The 19,060-nt window shown below is 37.0% G+C and overlaps 2 protein-coding genes across 2 annotated transcripts; both read right to left on the bottom strand.

The window, feature by feature from the left end:
* Positions 1-6,776: 6,776 nt before the first annotated feature.
* LOC142177113 (uncharacterized) lies at positions 6,777-9,755 on the bottom strand. Its single transcript, XM_075245578.1, has 6 exons — positions 9,337-9,755; positions 9,120-9,292; positions 8,785-8,976; positions 8,301-8,444; positions 8,064-8,190; positions 6,777-7,701 (listed from the first exon to the last, which is right to left on the bottom strand). The coding sequence occupies exons 1-6, from the start codon at positions 9,753-9,755 to the stop codon at positions 6,777-6,779; spliced, it is 1,980 nt and encodes a 659-aa protein (XP_075101679.1).
* A 4,887-nt stretch (positions 9,756-14,642) lies between these two features.
* LOC107797764 (pectinesterase inhibitor 9-like) lies at positions 14,643-15,681 on the bottom strand. The gene has a single exon (XM_016620685.2). It carries the CDS (start codon positions 15,540-15,542, stop codon positions 14,910-14,912), a length of 633 nt encoding a protein of 210 aa, XP_016476171.1. The 5' UTR covers positions 15,543-15,681; the 3' UTR covers positions 14,643-14,909.
* Between the last annotated feature and the right edge of the window lie 3,379 nt (positions 15,682-19,060).

Genomic DNA, 19,060 nt, shown 5'->3' with positions numbered 1-19,060 from the left:
TTGGTAGAGGCAGACGAAGAAGGACATAGTGGGATATGTAGCTAGGTGCCTAAATTGCCAGCAGTTGAAGTATGAGCATCAACGACCAGGTGGATTGCTTCAGAAGCTAGAGATTCCGGAGTAGAAATAGGAGCAAATCACTATGGATTTCATTGTTGGGCTCCCACGGACTTAGAGGAAATTTGATGCAGTTAGGGTGATTGTGGATAGATTGGCCAAGTCAGCTCGTTTCATTCCTGTAGTTACTACTTACTCTTCGGAACAGCTGGCTCAGGTTTACATTCGCGAGATTGTCAGGCTTCATGGTGTGACGGTATTATCATCTCTGTACGCAATTTACATCGCGGTTCTATAGAGTCGTACAATATGAGTTGGGTACTCGAGTGGAATTGAGTACAACATTTCACCCTCAGACGGACGGACAGTCCAAGCGAACTATTCAAATATTGAAGGATATGATTTGTTTGTGTGTGATAGATTTTAGGGGTTCTTGGTATCAGTTATTGCCACTTGCGGAGTTTGCCTACAACAACAGTTATAAGTCGAGTATTCAGATGGCCATGTATAAGGCTTTGTATGGTAGGCAGTGCCGATCTCCAGAGGGTTGGTTCGAGCCGGGCAAGGCTAAGCTATTTAGTACAGACTTGGTTCAGGATGCTTTGGAAAAGGTTAAATTGTTTCATGATCGACTTCATACTGGCCAATCCAGGCAGAAGAGTTATGTGGATCGGAAGGTTTGCAAACGTTGCATTCATGGTTGGGGAGAGGATCTTGCTCCGAGTTTCGCCCATGAAGGATGTTATGAGGTTCGTGAGGAAGGGCAAGTTGAGCCCTAGGTATATCGGGCCTTTTGAGATTCTTGTAAAGGTTGGAGAGGTGGCTTACAGACTTGCACTACCACCTATTCTCTCTACAATTCATCTAGTGTTCAATGTTTTCATGCTCTGGAAGTATCACGATGATCTGTCTCATGTGTTAGACTTCAGCTCAGTCCAGTTGGATAATGATCTATCTTATGTCGAGGAGTCGGTCGCCATTTTGGACAGGCAGGTTCGAAAGTTGAGGTCGAAGAGCATCGCTTCAGTGCAGTTTCAGGGGAGGGGTCATCTAATCGAGGAGGCGACTTGGGAGACCGAGCATGACCAGCGCAACCGTTATCCTCATCTTTTCAGCACTTCAGATATGTCTCTATATTCGTTCGAGGAAAAATATTTTTTTAAAGAGGGTGAGGATGTAACGACCTGGCCAGTCGTTTTGAGAGTATTAGCCCTGAACCCCTATTTATTGTTCCCTCTATTTCATTTTGTGGTTTCGGAGTGAAATGGGACACATAGTTCCTAAAATGAAAGTTTAAGTCATAGGAGTTGATCGTAGTTCAAATTGTGTGAAAATGACTCTAGAATGGAGTTTTGACCATTCCAATAGCTCCGTATGGTGATTTTGGTCTATGGAGTGTGTCCGGGTGTTAATTTGGAGGTCCGTAGGTCATTTCGGCATTAACTGGCGAAAGTTGGAAAATTGAATGATTTTTGAAAAGTTTGACCGGGAGTGGACTTTTTGATATCGGGGTCGAATTCTGATTCCGGAAGTTGGAGTAGGTCCGTAATGTCAATTATGACCTTTGTGCAAAATTTAAGGTCAATCATACTTGATTTGGTAGGTTTCGACGTCGAATGTAGAAGTTAGAAGTTCTAAAGTTCATTAGGCTTGAATAGATGTACAATTCATATTTTAACGTTGTTTGATGTGATTTGAAGGCTCGACCAAGTATGTATAATGTTTTAGGAATTGTTGGTATATTCGGACGGGGTCCCGGAGGCCCCGGGTGTGATTCGGATTGAACTGGAACAATTTGAGACTTGTGAAATCTGCTGAGTGTTGGGCTGTTCTGGTGTTTTCGCACCTACGGAGGATTTGACCGCAGGTGCGGGCTCGCACGAGCGAGCTTTGAGTCACAGGGGCGGGCTCGCATGAGCGAGCTTTGAGTCGCAGATGCGGAGCTGGCCTTGCCCAACAGTGTTCACAGGTGCCCAAAAGAGGAACATTTTCCTCAAAAGTGCCTTTGCTTCTGTGATGGCAGGGGCGCAGAAGCGCTAGTGGTCGCAGGTGCCGTCGTCTTCCCGCAAAAGCAGTCTCACAGATGCGGGCCCTTATCTGCATAAGAGGAAGACCTGGACTTGGGTGTTTTCTGCACCTGCGTTTGTTTTTCCTTAGGTGCGGCATCGCAAAAGCGTTTCTCGGTCCGCAGATGCGGTTTGACTGGGCAGAAAAGGCCTAAGTTCGAGGGTTTGATTTCATTCTCCATTTTTGGACCTAGAGAGCTCGGATTGAGGCAAACGTTTGTGGGATTTTTAGAGGAAACATTTGAGTAAGTATTCTTGACTCATTTTTGATTAATATCTACTAATCTCTCATTAATTTTTTCATCTAATTAAGAATTTGGGTTGAGAAATTTAGGGGGAAATGGTGAAAGTTCTTAGACTGAATATTTTGGTTTTGAAAGGCCAAATGAAGTCGGATTTGAGTAACTCTTGTATGGTTGGACTCGTTATCGAATGGGTGTTCGGAATTTATAATTTTGCTCTGGTTTTGAGATGTGGGTCCGGGTCGACTTTTGGGGGCGATTTTTCAATTATTTGCTAAAGTCGTAGTTTCATTATTTAAATTAGTTTCTTATAGTTATATTTATAGTATGTAATTTGTTTGGCGAGATTCGAGACGATCGGAGTTGGAAAATCGAGGCAAAGATCTCCTTATTGATTGATTGAGCGAGGTTTGAGTTATGTGACTTGTCTAACCTTGTGTGAGGAAAATTACCCTTAGGATTTGGTACTGTTATGGTATTTGGAATACATAAAGGCCGTGTACGCGAGGTGACGAGTGTGTACTCGGATTAAATGTTAAAAATTCTGGTTCTTGCTAAGTAGTTTCCTATTCAATTCCTTAACTGAGTTACTCTAGCATGTGTAGTCATCATGTTTAGCCTAATGTCGCATGTCTTAACTCTTACTTGCAATTTATTCAACATGCTTAGTTGAATTACCTGCTTCCTTGATTTTGTATTCAGTCTTTAACTGTAGAATTCCTTGCTGTAATTTTGTTATTCCATTGGTTATAAGTCGTATATTTACTTTTGGGACTACGAGGTAGTGCCTCGGTAGCTCCCATGTTGCAAATTCACTTTTGGGACTACGAGGTGGTACCTCAGGAGCTCCCCTGTTTCTTATGTAATTTTGGGACTACGAGGTGGTACCTCGGGATCACCCATGTTGTGTATTTATGTTTGGGACTACGAGGCGGTACCTCGGGAGCTCCCATGTTGCATATTTACTTTTGGGACTACGAGGCAGTACCTCGGGAGCGCCCCTGTTGCATTTTTACTTTTGACACTACGAGGCGATACCTCAGGACCGCCCCTAATGTTTACCTCTATTTGCTGTGTTGTTATCTTTTTGTAACTTCTTCTTATTCACATCTCAATCATTTCATTAAACTATTATATCTTCTGCCTTATTTCCTATTATTTCCAGTAGGGCCCTGACTTGACCTCGTCACTACTCTACTGAGGTTAGGCTTGGCATTTACTGGGTACCGTTGTGGTGTACTCATACTACTCTTCTGCACATCGTTTTGTGAAGATCCAGGTACTCCTTACCATCCCAGCTACCGGTGAGCTAGCCCGTACGTGGAGACTTCAAAGTACATCTGCCAGCGTCCGCAGACATCGGAGTCCCCCTCTATCCTTATTATGTTATTTTTCTCATTCCTCATTAGACTCTGATGTATAGATATATTTAGTATTTTTCTCTTTGGAGCTTGTGACTTATTTCTACCGAGTTTTGGGAGTTGTAACTATTTGAATCGCAGTTCTTATTTATTTCAGATCTTGAGGTTGAGTTTCAGCTTTATATTCAGCTATTTCGCAAAATTGTTAAGCTTATGTAGTCTTAGAGACTAGGTGCCGTCACGACATCCTATGGAGGAAAATTGGGGTCGTGACATATGTGTTTGGTTTTGAGGTGACACACATGCTAGGTGACGGGCGTGTGGGCGTATACCGTTTGAATTGTGATTCTGTTGATTCTGTGGTACCTCATAGTTACCTAATCTTGTTTCTATCCATGAAATTTCTACGTGCTATAGTGATTGAATTGTGATCCATGTTAGAAACTATGTTTAGGCTACATGCTTATCCTGTTGGGACCCACAGAGGTCATTTCTGCTGTTGAGTTATTTTCTTAAATTGCAATTACATACTCAGTCATACTCATTCATTTGCATATCATATCTCAGTCTCTATTATCATTTGTTTCACATTATGTTATCATTGTTTGGGCTGATGAGCATGAGATTTGTGAGGTCGAGAGACTGGAGAAGATGATGACTGAGTGAAGCTGAAGGACTGATTGTGAGTGATATTTATAGGATTGGGCTGCACGTCGCAGTAAGCTTTATTGATTCATGCCACGATTGGCTTATATTAGCGCTTGGGCAGGATCCGCACTAGGTTTGTTACTTATTGAGTACATGGGGTCGGTTGTACTCATACTACACTTCTGCACCTTGCGTGTAAATTTTGGATGCTGATGTTGTTGTGCATGCCGGGAGCTGGCATTGGAGATGTACTTGCATTCCGATCATAGCTGCCTCTTGTTCATGGCAGCTTTAGATTTATAATAATCTTTTTATGTACATTTCAAATTGTTGATGTACTTATTTCATACCAGCTTTGTAAACTCTAAGTCTTAGAAGCTCATGATTTGTACTACCGGTCCTTGGGTTGTTGTATAAAATTTCAGTTACTTCATCATTATTTTCTCAGCAAATCTCATTTGAATTGGATTATTATTAAATTGGCTTACCTAGCGGGTTGGGGTTGGGTGCCATCACAACTAGTTGGATTTTGGATCATGACACTTTATTAAAGTTATAGTTAAGTGAATATATGTTTAGTAGAAATTGAAAAATAATAAACATATTTTTTTAGTAACACATGATAGTTATTTTCTTAGTCGTCTAACAATAATTTTTCATTGACGTACACTTTCAAGGGTAACCGAATTTAATAATTAAACATAAAAATCAATATAATACCTAAATAATGATATGTTATGTTTAATTTTAAACTATCAAAATACCATTTCAGATTCGAAAAAAGATATAAGAAATCTTTACATATGAATATGGAATAACAAAGAGTGATTGACGCACTTCAATAACACTTGATAAGAAAATGATACAACGCATTATTTAAGGTAAACAAAAATGAATGAATTTCATAGTTCTATTAAATATTACCTCCCATGAGAGGATATCAAATATTTCTAGACATATTTAAAGAAAATTATATATAAAGTCTTAAAAATAAATAAATGTCGGTTTGGTTGGGTTTTCTTTTCTCAAGACCAAACCAAATCAAACCAAACCTAATCAGGGATTTTATTCTATTTGGTTTGACTTTTCGGTTTGGTGTGATTTTTTCGTTCGATTTAAACACCCCTAATTAGGGTTATGGTCCCTAAATCAGGCGTAAGGTTCTTTTCCAATATTTCATCATTGAAAAAGTGAGAGTCGCCTTTTGTGCAATTGCTACGTCTTGGTTTAGAAGATCACTAACTGCAAGATGAAGAGTTATCTCCATTCTCATGAATTCGGGTATGCTTCCATATCTAGTTTTATTTTCGTGATAATTTGTTTTTCAAATATACCACTAGGCTGGTTGCCTAATGGTATTTTTATTAATAATCAAAATAAAATAACAATGAGTCTGGAGGTCTCACAAAATGAAAGTGCATAAAAAATGAAAGTACATGAAGCTTATTATCAAAGTCATGTGTAAAAAACTCCTTTGATGGATCAAAAAGAACTAAGAACCATGATCCTTGTAAAGGCCTATTTGCACATGACTCGCAAAGTATTCTTGAATAGATGTCTCTTATTGCTTTCGATTTTGGGCATTTTCACTTGTTATCTTGAGTATTAGGTAGGTCCACCTGATCTCGTTGAAAGAAATATAAGCTTGACAAAGATTGTTTTGTAAGCCGATAGCACGCAAAACCTTCCAAAATACAAGTCGAGGTCAAGACAGTAATGGTGTTGTTGTGACTTTGGCTCCTTGTTATGCGGTCATGCCTGCTCCTTCTTGTTGTGATCATTTGTTAGTAGCTTCCTCATATGTGGTAAATGTCCATTGTAGCTGGTAGCTCCTCCAAATATTGCTAAAATGATTCGCATAAAGCTAAGAAATCCCATGGGTAGTCATATTTGATCTGGGCAGCAGAAAGTATTTGCGCATGTAGCTAATCATTGTGACTTGATTTGCCCTGCTGGTATTACCTATTGTGATCCTCAGGGAGTGGTAGATGCAAAGGAGTTTTCATTTTATAGTATAATCTTCCCTGTTTCCATCGTCCTGGGCATGTTTGTGGATCCAAATGTTAAGGCTAATGTGCAGCCTTCTTTTTGCCTTATTGAGTGTGCTTTTGGACTGGCCTAAGTAGTGGCTGCACCTATAAGGAATGAGTATCAAAGATACTAATACCACCCTAATATGTTTGGCCAAAACATAGAGCCAAGCCCCCTCCAAAGTGCCTGCAAAATCAGAAAACATGTTAGAGAAAAAATTCTTCCTTCTCTCCTCCCTAAGGATTTGAATTGGAAGTGTAATGTGATCTCCATCCCCTATAGTTTGTCTTATTATTCCATGATACGTTCTCCTCCTCCTCTTAGCTACAAGATACTCCCCCTTACTCTTCATCTTATTTTCAACACCATCATCAATTAGCATTTGGCTTGGCAGTTTTTACCCTTATGTAGGGTATTTGAAGCTTGACATTATTCAATATTCGTCTCCCTTGTGTGTCCAGTTCCCAAAAGGAAAGCACATGTACAATGTGCTGCTGATCCAGTGTCAAATTAACTAAATGATCAGCTAACTTGTTACCTTCCCTCAATACGTGAAATATCTTAAAATCACCCTTAGAAAGTAGCGTTTTGATTTCATCTATTTGATTAGCAATGCTCCAAGGTGGTTCCCAAACTTCATCTAGCACTCTCTTCATACGTAAAGAATCAGTTTCAGTTATGCAAGAAGGACATTGCATTTGAGTTATGTACCTTAGAGCCTCCAGAATGGCATGTGCCTCAGCTACATTATTAGTTGCATCCTCATTTGCATCTGCTTGTGCATAGATAATATATCCTATTCCATCCCTTATACATAATCCATATGATACTCCTCCATTGACACCTCTATATGCCCCATCAGTATTGCATTTTATCCACCCCACAGGAGGTAATTCCCACATCACCTTAGTACATATCAATTTAGGAATATGTTGTGATAGTTTCTCATGCAAGTCTGGCCAGTTTGCAGTAACACCCTTAAAGCCTGGTCTTCTCACCTTTAGCAGCATTTGGATTGAGGTTGAGATTTGAAAGATCAATCTATTTATAGACACACTCTTCCCATGCTTTCCAGAATTTCTCTTCTTCCACAAATGCCAAACAATCAAACTTGGCATAGCTTGATATACTGCCTTCAAGCATGTATTAACAGGTTTGCTCCACCATTCATTTATCACTTGCACAAGTTGCTTCCCATATGTTCTAATCCCTACAGGTGCACTATAATAATTCATAACATATCTTGCAACTGGTGATGTTAGAAACACATGAGGCAGTGTCTCTTCTTTAGGATTCCTACATTACCAACACCTTGATGTTCTGAAATATGCCAGCCTTAGAAACCAGTCATCCAATGGTAACTTTGCCTTCCACAGTCTCCACATGAAGAAACTTATCTTGAAAGGCACCCCCTTTACCCAAAAGAATTTGTATAGCTTGCTTTCTTCTCTTCTCTTCCTTATATATTGCCAGGCAGACTTCACCGTAAAATTTCCAGCTTCCACAAAGGCTTATCTTTAATTGAAAGATCTGAAGGTGGTGTGATTGTCTCCAGAATATGGTCAGCTAGCTCATCAGGCAGTAATTCCCTTAGTAGAACTTCATTTCATGCCCCATTTTCAACCACTTCATCAATATGCTTTATAGATTTATCACACCAATGATCTGGACCTGAAGCATGGTAAAGAGCTCCTAGTCCAGTCCAATTGTCATACCAGAAATAGGAGTTGCCATTCTTCAATTGCCACCACACTTGATGCTCTACCTCATCTCTCATTTGCAACCCTTTTCCCCATGCATAAGATCCTTATCTCCAAGGTACTAACACCTCATTGATATTCTTTAAATACTTATTTCTCATAAATGTAGACCACAATGAGTCTTTTGTTCTATACTTCCACCAAAGTTTGGCAAACAAAGCCTTAGACATATCATGTAAGGATCTGAAATCCATACCTCCCTCACTTTTAGGAAGACATACGTTTTCCCATGACGCCCAATGGCTTGCCCTTCCATTGCCTGAATTGCTCCAGTAAAACCTAGCAAACATCTTATGCAATTAGTTGATCACATATGCTGGTGGATTCACAACTGACAAAAGATGAATTGGCGTACTCTCCAATACACGTGAGATCAGAACTGTTATACCACCAATTGATAGTAACTTACCCTTCCGTGATGATAACCTCACTTATACTTTTAAGATGATATTCTTATAAAAGTCTTTCCTCCTCCTATTGTAGAATATAGGACATCCCAAGTATGTAAATGGGAAAGAGTGTCTTTGGAATTTAGAAATCAAGTGGATAGTATTTACTTCATCTACTTGAACTCCTTCATGCATATAAAAGGAAGACTTTTCTTTGTTGATCTTTTGACCTGAAACAGCTTCATATTCCTCTAACACATTCATGATAAGATGCACTGCCCCATAGTGAGAGTAATAAAAGATAATAGTATTATCAACGCAGGAAAGGTAGTTAATGTTTTGACTCCACTTTGGCATGCCAAAGCCTATAAAATCTGGGTTGTCAAACAATGCATCTAAAGCTCTCCCAAGCACTTCAGCTGCTAGAATAAAAATATAGGAGAAAGTGGATCCCCTTGTTTAACACCTCTAGATGATTTGAAAAAACCATTGGCCTGCCCATTAAGAAGCACGGAGTACCAGTTGTTGGAGACTAGTCTGAATATCATATCAATGAAAATCTCACCAAATCCCATCTTCCTCAGTACCTTTATGATGAATAGCCATGAGACTCTATCATAAGCTTTTTCCATGTCCAATTTGATTACTATATTAGAAGGCTTCCCTCTCAGTCTAATATCTTTGATGATATCTTGAGTTAACAAGATATTCTCCACAATGCTTCTTCCTTTGACAAAACTGCCTAATTAGGAGAAATTAAAGGAGGCAGAAGCTCAACTAACCTCTCATGGATCACTCTAGATATGATCTTGTTGGAGAAATTTCTCAAACTGATTGCCCTTATGTCTGAAAATATAGCGACATTCTTCTTCTTTGAGAGCAATATAAGGTTTGTGTGAGTGATGAAATTTGGTAGTTCTGCACCACAAAAGAAGGCTCTAACCATATTGAGCACATCATCACATACAACCTCCCATCTAGCTTGATAAAACTGCCCAGTGAATCCATCTGGACCACTTGCACTATCCCCATTTAATCCAAAAATAGATGCCTTAACCCCCTCCATGGTTGGTTCTTCCCACAACCTTGCATTTTGATCCTGAGACATCATCCTAGGAACACGCTGAATAATATCAAAGTTAGTAGGAATTCTTTCTTCTGTGAACTGAGCCTGGAAAAACTCTACTGCCTCCCTTGCCATGTCTTCTTGTGATTCAAGCCAATTATCATTTTTGTCCAAGATTCTGAACACCTGCAGCCTTTTCCTCTTGCCTCTCACATGAGCATGAAAGAACTTAGTGTTCCTATCACCATCCTTAAACCACTACATTCCGGCCTTTTGTCTCGAAAATTCTTCTTCAAGATGTAATACCTTGTAATGTCAGCTTCTACTTTGTGTAACTTAGCTCTATTCTGAGATGTTGGATTTAATTCAAACTCAATCTCATGTACCTTAAAAACATCTTCCAATGCTGCAATTTGTTTTAAAATATCTCCAAACATCTCCTTGCTCCAAGCTACCAATGCAGTCTTCACCTTTTTCAGCTTACTTTGGAATAAAATAAATGGGTTCCCCATGGAATCAACTACCCAATTCTCCTTCACCACTTTTAGAAAGGATTCATGCTTGTTCCAGAAGTTTAAAAACTTAAATGGTTTCCTAACTTGGACAGTGTCAATGTTGCAAGAAAACAAGAGAGGTGCATGGTCAGAACTATACTTGATCAAGTGTTCAACCTCCAATGCTGGGAATAAATCTAAGAACTGTTGATTTGCAAAGAACCCATCAAGCCTATTAAATATGCAATCAATGTCATACCTCCTATTCTACCAAGTATACAGGCTCCCTTTGAAGCCAAGATCATATAATGCACATATGTCCACACATTGTGCAAAGTTTTCAACTTCACTCAGGTACACAGGCCGGCCCCTATATTTCTCTTCCTCAGATAGAATCACATTGAAATCTCCTCCAACAAGCCAAGGAGCTACCATATCTAAGGCTAAGTGATACATCGAACCACAAAGTTCAATTCTTTTAATAGCATCACATTTGGCATAAACTAGTGTCACATATAACTCTTTATTCAGATTGCTATGAAATAGATTCAATGTCATTTGTTGTTCCATATTCATCACAATATCAACATCAATATATTCATCAACAAATGACCATATCTTGTCGTTCACATTAGCATAAGCAGAATGAATCCCCAACTTCCTTCTATACTCCTCCAGCTTATTGATGTCTTGCCAAGGTTTCATCAATCCTATCAAGTAAAAATTATACTTTCTATGTAGGTTAAGCAACCTATTGAAAGTATTTTGTGTGTTTATCGATATCACATTCCAAACTAGAGCATTATTCATAAGATTATTTGGAATTAGAGATCACACTCCTCTTTGGTTGCACCCTTAAAGGTACACTGTCTTTGATGTCTTTCTTTTGTCTCCTTGTACGTTTCCCAGCTGATTTCTTCTTGTCCACACTCTTGGGAGATATTTTACCATATCTGGTTGCTTGTTTAAAGTTAGCAATTGTAGATTCCTCCTCTATGTCTTCCTCCAAGTCCTCCACTTCATCTTGTTCATTATCAACCTTATGTAGGTCTAAAGGATTTGGTTAATGATTTTTGGCTATCATTCCAAACTCCTTTTGACCCCTATTATTGATCAGGATTCCTTTAGCCAAAATGCCACTTATAACACTAAAAGTTTTCCTAGCTAAGAGCCCAGGATCATCAACAACTGGAGTAGCTATTTGCACAACATTGTTGCTTTGCCCAGATTCCATTCGACTTGCCATAGGAACAATAGCCATTTGATCATTAGCCCTATTTGTAGCCTCCTTCAATACCCCATCATTCAATTCCTTAGCCTTCATAGCCTCCTGGATTGCCTTGAATTGCAGAGAATACACATCACCTAAGCTAGGGTTTTCTATATATTGACATCTAGAAATTACTGTTCCATTGTCTTTAGGCATGTTAATTACAGTTGTTTGATTTGGTAACCTCACTGTAACAACTATTAGGTCAACATGAGAATTCCCAACTTGTTGATCAGCTAAAAACTCCACCGAATCACTTCCCTCCTTAGCCAAAAACTGGACAGTACCCCTAGGGATTACTGTTCCATTGGCTCCTTTATTAGTTGAAGCTTCACCAACTGATCCACCTGTGTAAGTAACCCCCTTATGTGTGCCTTGTCCTGCTCCAAGAATTAGATTAGCTATTGGTTGGCTAGCCCCTTCCCCAGACTCAACCCTAGTTTTTGACATTCTAGCGTTTACTACAGCGGTAAGGCTCACATCTGCTACCACTTCTTCAGACTTGTTGTGTCTGTCTTTCTTTCTTTTGGTACTTAATATTGTGGTATTGTCCTCCTCCATAATCTCAACCTCATCACTCCATAGCTGTCTTTTAGAGCCGACCTCCACGCTTACCCTATTCTCCTTGGAATCTCCATAAGTTTGTGATGGAATTTCATGGCATGAATGATTAGCAACATTCATCTCACTTAATTCCTCCTTACTCATGCCAAATCTTATATTTACCCATTCAATTGTAGATTATTATTTATTAGACTCCTCAATCCCAGTAACAGTAGGATTAGGAGCTACCTTTTCCACAATTTGCACTTCATTATTTTCCCGAGAAGTTTCCCAATAGAACTAGGATTTGCCTTTTGTGCCTCATTCTTCTCCTTATTTAACACATTTTCCACATCTTCCTTTTTAATTTGTTTTTGCATCTCGATTTCACCTTCTTCTAACGAAGCAAATTGATTGCTTATTTTTACTAGATCATTATTCTCTTCTTTTCCAGTACCAGCAACATTACTAGTTGTACCTTGTGATCATATGTTGGCTCAGTAGACACAGCCTCCTCATTGTCGATTATGTATCCTCTTCTGTCTCGTTGATATTTATTCTTCCTCCTTTACATCCATTAATTCTTGGTAACACTTGGTGCAGGTTTTCCCAGTACTTTTTCACTTGCCAATACTTTTGTTGAAGCAGCTAGAGTCCCAATCACCTCACCTTGCATCACAACAGCCTTCTCCCTATTCTGATCCTCACCATCTTCGTTGAACTTCTTATGTAACTCTGGATGAATAATCCAGCATTCCTTTTCATTATGCCTTTGCTTCTTACATGTCTTACAGTACTTAGGCATATAATCATATTTTATTTTAATCTATTTCGATTCCTCAGGGCCAGTTTCATAATCTTCTTCTATAATTTTAATCCTTTAAGGCAATGTAGCTATTAAGTTTACTTCAACTTTGACCTTAGCACAACTAGGTCTTGTGCCATTTTGTATGGCCAAATCAACATGAAGAGGACTGTCTACAGCATTAGCTACCCCTAACACAAAGTCCTTACCAAAAATGTTAGGAGGGAGATCCAAAAAAGATATCCACGCAATAGCAATAGGTGTTTCCTCATCTGGCTTCTACCATGGACTCCACTTCGTGTATCTCATCTGCCAGAAATCTCCTTGTGCTTTCAAATAAAAATCTGGCTTGGACAATAGATGAATGTAATCCTTCATAAGATATAGTTTGATAACAACACGTATATCTTCAATCAACTCAATCGAACATAGACCTTTAATCTCACACTGAATAGGAATAGCTTTCCTTAGTTCATGAATTATAGGTTTTCCATAAGAAAAGTTTTCCAACACTGCCAGTTGTAATCCTTGTTGTGTGATAGACTGTTTTACTTCACTCTTCATCCATCAAACAAGAGGCTCGCCATGTAAATACTCAACAAGTTTGAGTTGCATGTTAAGGTTCTGCATGGAGACATTTAATGCTTGTAGTTTTAGTAGATTTGCGTATTATTGGATTGAACTAGGGTTTATAGATGTTTGGTGGGGGGGAGGGGGGTTGTATAGAGTTGATAGACGACTAACTAACCTCAAGAAGGAGGCTGGCCAGTGGCCTGAGCAGCCATAAAAGCTAAGGTTTAGACGTCCAGCATAGGATTTTTTATAAGAGAGAAGAGAGTGAAGTCAAAGCTTTTCGTGATAGTTTAACATGATAGGTCTTTAGTAAAAGATGAAGAATTGCATTTTAAATTTTTTTTTTAGTTCGAACACCAATGAGTATGGATAAAGACAAATAGAAAGATTCAAAAAGGGAAAAGAAAAATGCAGGGGCTAATTAACATTAAGAGTTAAACTACTTTAAAAACCTTTATAATTGGCCGGTCACATATACACCATTTACATATAAAAAAATTTAGATCCCTTATACAAGGGAAATGCTATTTAAAAAAAATTAGATCTCTTATACAAGGGAAATGCTACACAATATAAGGTTTACTACCTTCTATTAAAATAGAAAGGGTGAAAATTATTTACATCCCCAAGTATACTTTAAAAATTAAAGTTATCCTCCAAGTCTATTTTACCCTTGATATTTTCAACTCCCAATATATGTAATTTCTTTTTATATTAGTTAGGGCAAAAAACATTTATATCCTCCATGTCTGCTTTTAAAATTAATGTCATCCTCCAACTTCTATGTTTCAATCATTTTTTATAACAAATTCCTAAGAATTAACTTCTATTTTTCATTAACTTTTTTTATTCTACATTGCATAATCTACAAAGTTCTCGCTCTCTTTCGTTCTCAATTTTGTTAATAGATTGAGTTTGATTGGTATAAATAAAATATTTTTCTCATTTGTTGAACATCATTAACTTATATGCTTGATTACTACGTCTCACTCTTTTTTTCGAAAATAGTATATATTTCTCTATAGGTAAATCCATAACACAGATTAAAATAAAGAAAAAAAAAATTATCATTATAATAAATAAATTCATTGTAAAACAAAAAGATAAAATTTGTGAAAGATAAAATATGCATTTTAAAGGGACAACTTTGATATGAGAAGGAGAATGATAATTGTTCAAGTTGGAGTATGAGTTAATTACAATTTCGATTTCAGATGGAAGTAGCTCTCACCAAACCAAAATCAAGAGGAGACCGCCAAAAACTATAGGTAATGAACAAAGTTAATTGCGCAAAATGAAATCTGAGAGCATCTTGGTCCAACTAGTTACCAACCAGAATAAAAAATAGTCAAACTATTATTCTTTTATTTTACATGAGTTACAATAAATATGATTTCCCAATGACTTTAACTTTTAGGCACGGGCAGTGTAACATAATTTTTACACTATCAACTAGTTACCTGAAAAATCAGGCAGACGAGCTGCTACAACAGCTTAAAATACAGTAATAGTAATAAAAATTATATACAACAACTGTGTATATAAGTTAAACCCATAAAAATTAAGAACAGACGACAAATTCAAATACCATATGACACTAATAATTAGGGTTTATTATTGTCATAGCTAGCATGATGAGAAGTCTTATACCTTGCAGCAAATCCATTAAACAAAGCTAGAGCATTGCTAGTAAATTGTGCAACATTAAGAACCTTAGCTTTAATAGTAGCCTTCACTTTACCACCCTTGGAATAGCCAGAAAGCCCATCCATGCAAGTGTAAGCATCAGTTAATACTGTACTAAGCCAAGTTTGAACATTATTTTGATGCCATAAAAACTCTTCTAATTGCCCATCTAACTTCAAATTGTGAAGCTCTTTGACAGCATTTTTGAGTTGGGAAACACCATGAGAGATATGAACAAAACATTCTTTTATTGCTTGATAATCCTTTGCCTTCATTGTCTTAGGTTCCTTGCATACCTTTGCTATGTAAGCTTTTGTATGTAAAGCCCTAACTAGGCTCACTTTCAAGGCAGCTTGAGCTATTTCTTGAGGATCTTGTGATGTTGGATTTACAAATTTGGATAAAAATGTCACACATGGTTCTGGATAACGCGTTCGCCTGCATTGTGTCTCTATAAAAGTTGAGTGAGGACGCAATCGACTAGTGCTGCTCTCGACTACAGCCACAACAGATAGGACGAGAAGCAAAAGCGGAATGTTAATTTTTCCCATTGATTAAGACGGATTATTCCACAGGAGATGAAAAACTGGGTGGATAGTATTATAATTAATTAATAGAAAAGAGGGGTTCTTCAACTTTGGAAATGCAAGGAAGAAATTAAGGAGCTAAATTGATGAAGAGAGATTGAGATGATAGAAGGGTTTGTGATGGGAAAATATGAAGAGTATGCATGTTCTTATATAGAAAGGTTTGTCACATCACATGCATGGAGAATTTGACTTCTTTGCTTTAACGTGCGCATATGAAGACGTGCTAATTGCTTCAAACAAATAGCTGTCAGATTTTGGGTCTCGTGAACACATGCGTTAATTCTTGTTACAACAATATATTGGAGAAGTAATCTGAGACTGATTTAAAATTAAATTATTTTTATATATAAAAATATATTATTTTTTTGAACAAACTAAAAAGAAATATGTCACGTTAAACCCGGACAGAGGGAGTTTAAAGAACATTAATAAAGAATGCAAGGGAAGTTATTCACCCATACAACCTTACGCATATGATTTTATTTTGTGGTCAACTAAAGCTCAATTTGTACGTTCATTAGTAATTAAATTAAAGTATGTTTATAAAAATTATAGGGTACGGTGTTCGGTTCGACGGAAGACACTTTTAATGAAATGTATTTTCCTGAAAAACAATTTCTATGAAAAATAAATTTCCTAAAAATTATCTTCTGATGTTTAATTGAATGAAAAATATTTTTCAAAAAGATAAATTAAAGATCAGTAATAAGATTATAAAATTAGAGAGCATTTTGATGCAAGTACTAAAATGGTGTTTAGCACAGACATCAATTCTTGTTACAGGCATAAGTAATATTTTATCTAATGCTTGCCTTGATAGTAAAGAAATTTGCAAGAAAACGCAAGGCAAGTTAATTATTACTTATTCATCCATGCTACCTTACGCATTGGATCTTTTTCTTTTTTGTGGTAAATTAATGCTTAATTTGAGTAGAACTGGTTTTCAAGAAGTAGAATAATGTTTTATAAGCCAAATTGTTCTGAAAACTTAGATCAATTATTTACGTGATCAATAATGATTGAATATTAAGTCCATGGTATGATTACGACCTTCCCCAGAAAACAGCATTTTCCTCAAGAAATTGAAAGATTATTTAGATCAAATCTCCATCTAGTGAGTGATGCCAACTGTTCATAGCAGGCAGCTGCTTCCTCATCGATGCCTACGGCAACTTGTCTCGGACGAAATGAATAAAGAAAACATATGGAAATAGCTTTCACGAACATTATGTTGGTGGGACAAAAAATAAAAAGGTTCCAACTTTCTGAGTAATTACACACACAAATTAATAGTACCAAGTAGAGATGATAATTACTAACAAAATAAATCTACTGAACCCTTATGATAATTTGAAGAGATCTTAGTTAATTGAAGTTTCTCTATTAACGGGTGCCTATATATTATGTGTTACTTGAGAAAGACTGTATATTTAGGTTATTGTTGAACAATGTCATCACTCCTAGGTATATGAGAGATTAATATTGTGGGTTTAAAAGCGAGTTTAGAAATATACGAAGTTTTGATAGGATCGTAGTAAGTAATTTTGTAGAAAAAATAAAGAGATTCGAGATCTCATTACATGCATTAATTATGTCTTCGAAATATATGGTACAAATGAACGTGATTTGCAAGTTGGGTAGATCTCCAGCAAATTCCAGAAGTCCTCTCTGCTGATACTTCAATATCCTTAAGAATAGATTATTTAAGAGTATAGTTTTGATTAATTTAGGTCGAAAATTTTTATTTAGTAGAATCCCCAATTCAAGTTGAAGGAAGGAAATGGTGTTAATTAAGGGAAGCTTTTCTTAAAGTGACCAATTATAGTTCATAAAAATTAATTAATTATAACCCTTTAGTATCATGGTCGCAGCAGATATCATGGTCCATGCATAGCGCATCTTGCACACAATCAGACGGCCAAACCTCATTTCGTGCCATCGCAACCATAATTAAGTAGTTACACCCCCCCCCCCTCCCCCCCCACAAAAAAAAAAAAACTAACCCAAACTACACCAAATCTTCTCCAAATGAACTTAAATTTCATATTTAGCTTGCAACAACACCCATCCGATTTAACAACACTTATCGGATTTCAAATTTCAAACCCTCAACCTTCAAACTTCAATAATAAATTTTTGAACTTTCGAATTTCCTACTCTTCAGTCCCAGTAGGGATGATGAAGGAACCATGTGTTCTTGTAGCCCTGTAAGCTAATAGATGTGTGTTTAATTAACATATGTTTGAAGCTTGAAATGTTGGTGCGATCTATTCACATTTATAGATAGATTCAAGATGGTAATTAGCTAGTGTACTAGGACTCTAATTCGAGATCTCTCTGGTGACTTTAATTTTCCAGAACTAGCCACTGGTTATCGGCAAAGGTAAGGGGTATATTAGGAATGACATTGGGACTTTTGTTTTGGGTATGGTTAATGGCTCACAGCAGAATTTTAGAAACTGGAGAAATTATTTTTGACTATAAGATACCAATTTTTTAAGATACAAAGTATGTGGCTACCGAATGAAAATAACCATTAATTAGGTTTTTTATGTCATTCACATGACCATATTTTCGTGTAGTGCAAATTTCTAATTTAAAAAGAAAACAAAAGGGCTACATATGGAAAAGTTTATAGTAGGTGTCTAACTGTACAATTATCATTAAGATATTATTTCTATTTAACAATTCCATGGAGGCATATACCTTCTTCTTTGTTTGCTAAGGAACGATAATTGTATTGAAAGCAGGTAAAAGGATCTCGGAGGGTCATTACATAATGGAACTAATCTAGTAGATTTATTTCCAGTAAATTTAAATAAAGCATGAAAAGGTGTATTTTTCCAATACGAAGTGTCCAATTCAGCAACTCCAAGCATTGATCTTCTTTTCCCAAAATGAGCTACTGAATCCGCTACACTATTAGCCTCTATATGTACGGCCAAACTTCTCTATAATAACGTCGTTTGTTTCAGATATTTTTTAGATGTTATACCGAATTGCTATTATAGAAAACATATATTATAACAGAACATGAAATTTGGTTCCGGAAAAACTTGGCTTTTTTAGTGAAGTGCTGTTATATAAGAATATTGTTATAGAGATGTGTGACTGTATGTGCCACAAAGAGGAATTTGCATTGCCTGGAGGAGAAACCTACAATCATTCAATAAAGTCTATAATGGTGCAGTTTTATAAGGTGATCTACGTGCTCAATAAATACTTATGAATCTATTTCCATAATTAGTATGTACAAATTCTTTATAAAAGCCAGCTCTAAATGTATAAATAAGGCAATTAACTCATCACGGAAAGTTGAATTTGGTCTAATAATGTAGCTCGAAAACCTTTCTTTTTTTACTGTCCAATAGAATCTCTAATTATACCCCATGTACCTCCTATGTAGAGATATGAGTTAAAAGTTCCATCAATATTAAGGTTGTAGTAGCAAGAAGGTGGATGGGGTCCAGCTCAGCACA

This window comes from Nicotiana tabacum, chromosome 23, assembly GCF_000715075.1.
Source record: "Nicotiana tabacum cultivar K326 chromosome 23, ASM71507v2, whole genome shotgun sequence".
Taxonomy (NCBI): Eukaryota; Viridiplantae; Streptophyta; class Magnoliopsida; order Solanales; family Solanaceae; genus Nicotiana; species Nicotiana tabacum.
This window is presented reverse-complemented; position numbering and strand designations above follow the sequence as displayed.

Coding starts and splice junctions, on each gene's coding strand:
- LOC107797764 (XM_016620685.2), bottom strand. CDS start 15,542: ATGGGAAAAATTAACATTCCGCTTTTGCTTCTCGTCCTATCTGTTGTG.
- LOC142177113 (XM_075245578.1), bottom strand. CDS start 9,755: ATGGCAAGGGAGGCAGTAGAGTTTTTCCAGGCTCAGTTCACAGAAGAA. Junction 8,977..9,119: donor ACTGAGGAAGATGGGATTTG/GTGAGATTTTCA, acceptor TTTTTATTCTAG/CAGCTGAAGTGCTTGGGAGA. Junction 8,191..8,300: donor TTTGCCAAACTTTGGTGGAA/GTATAGAACAAA, acceptor CATGGGGAAAAG/GGTTGCAAATGAGAGATGAG.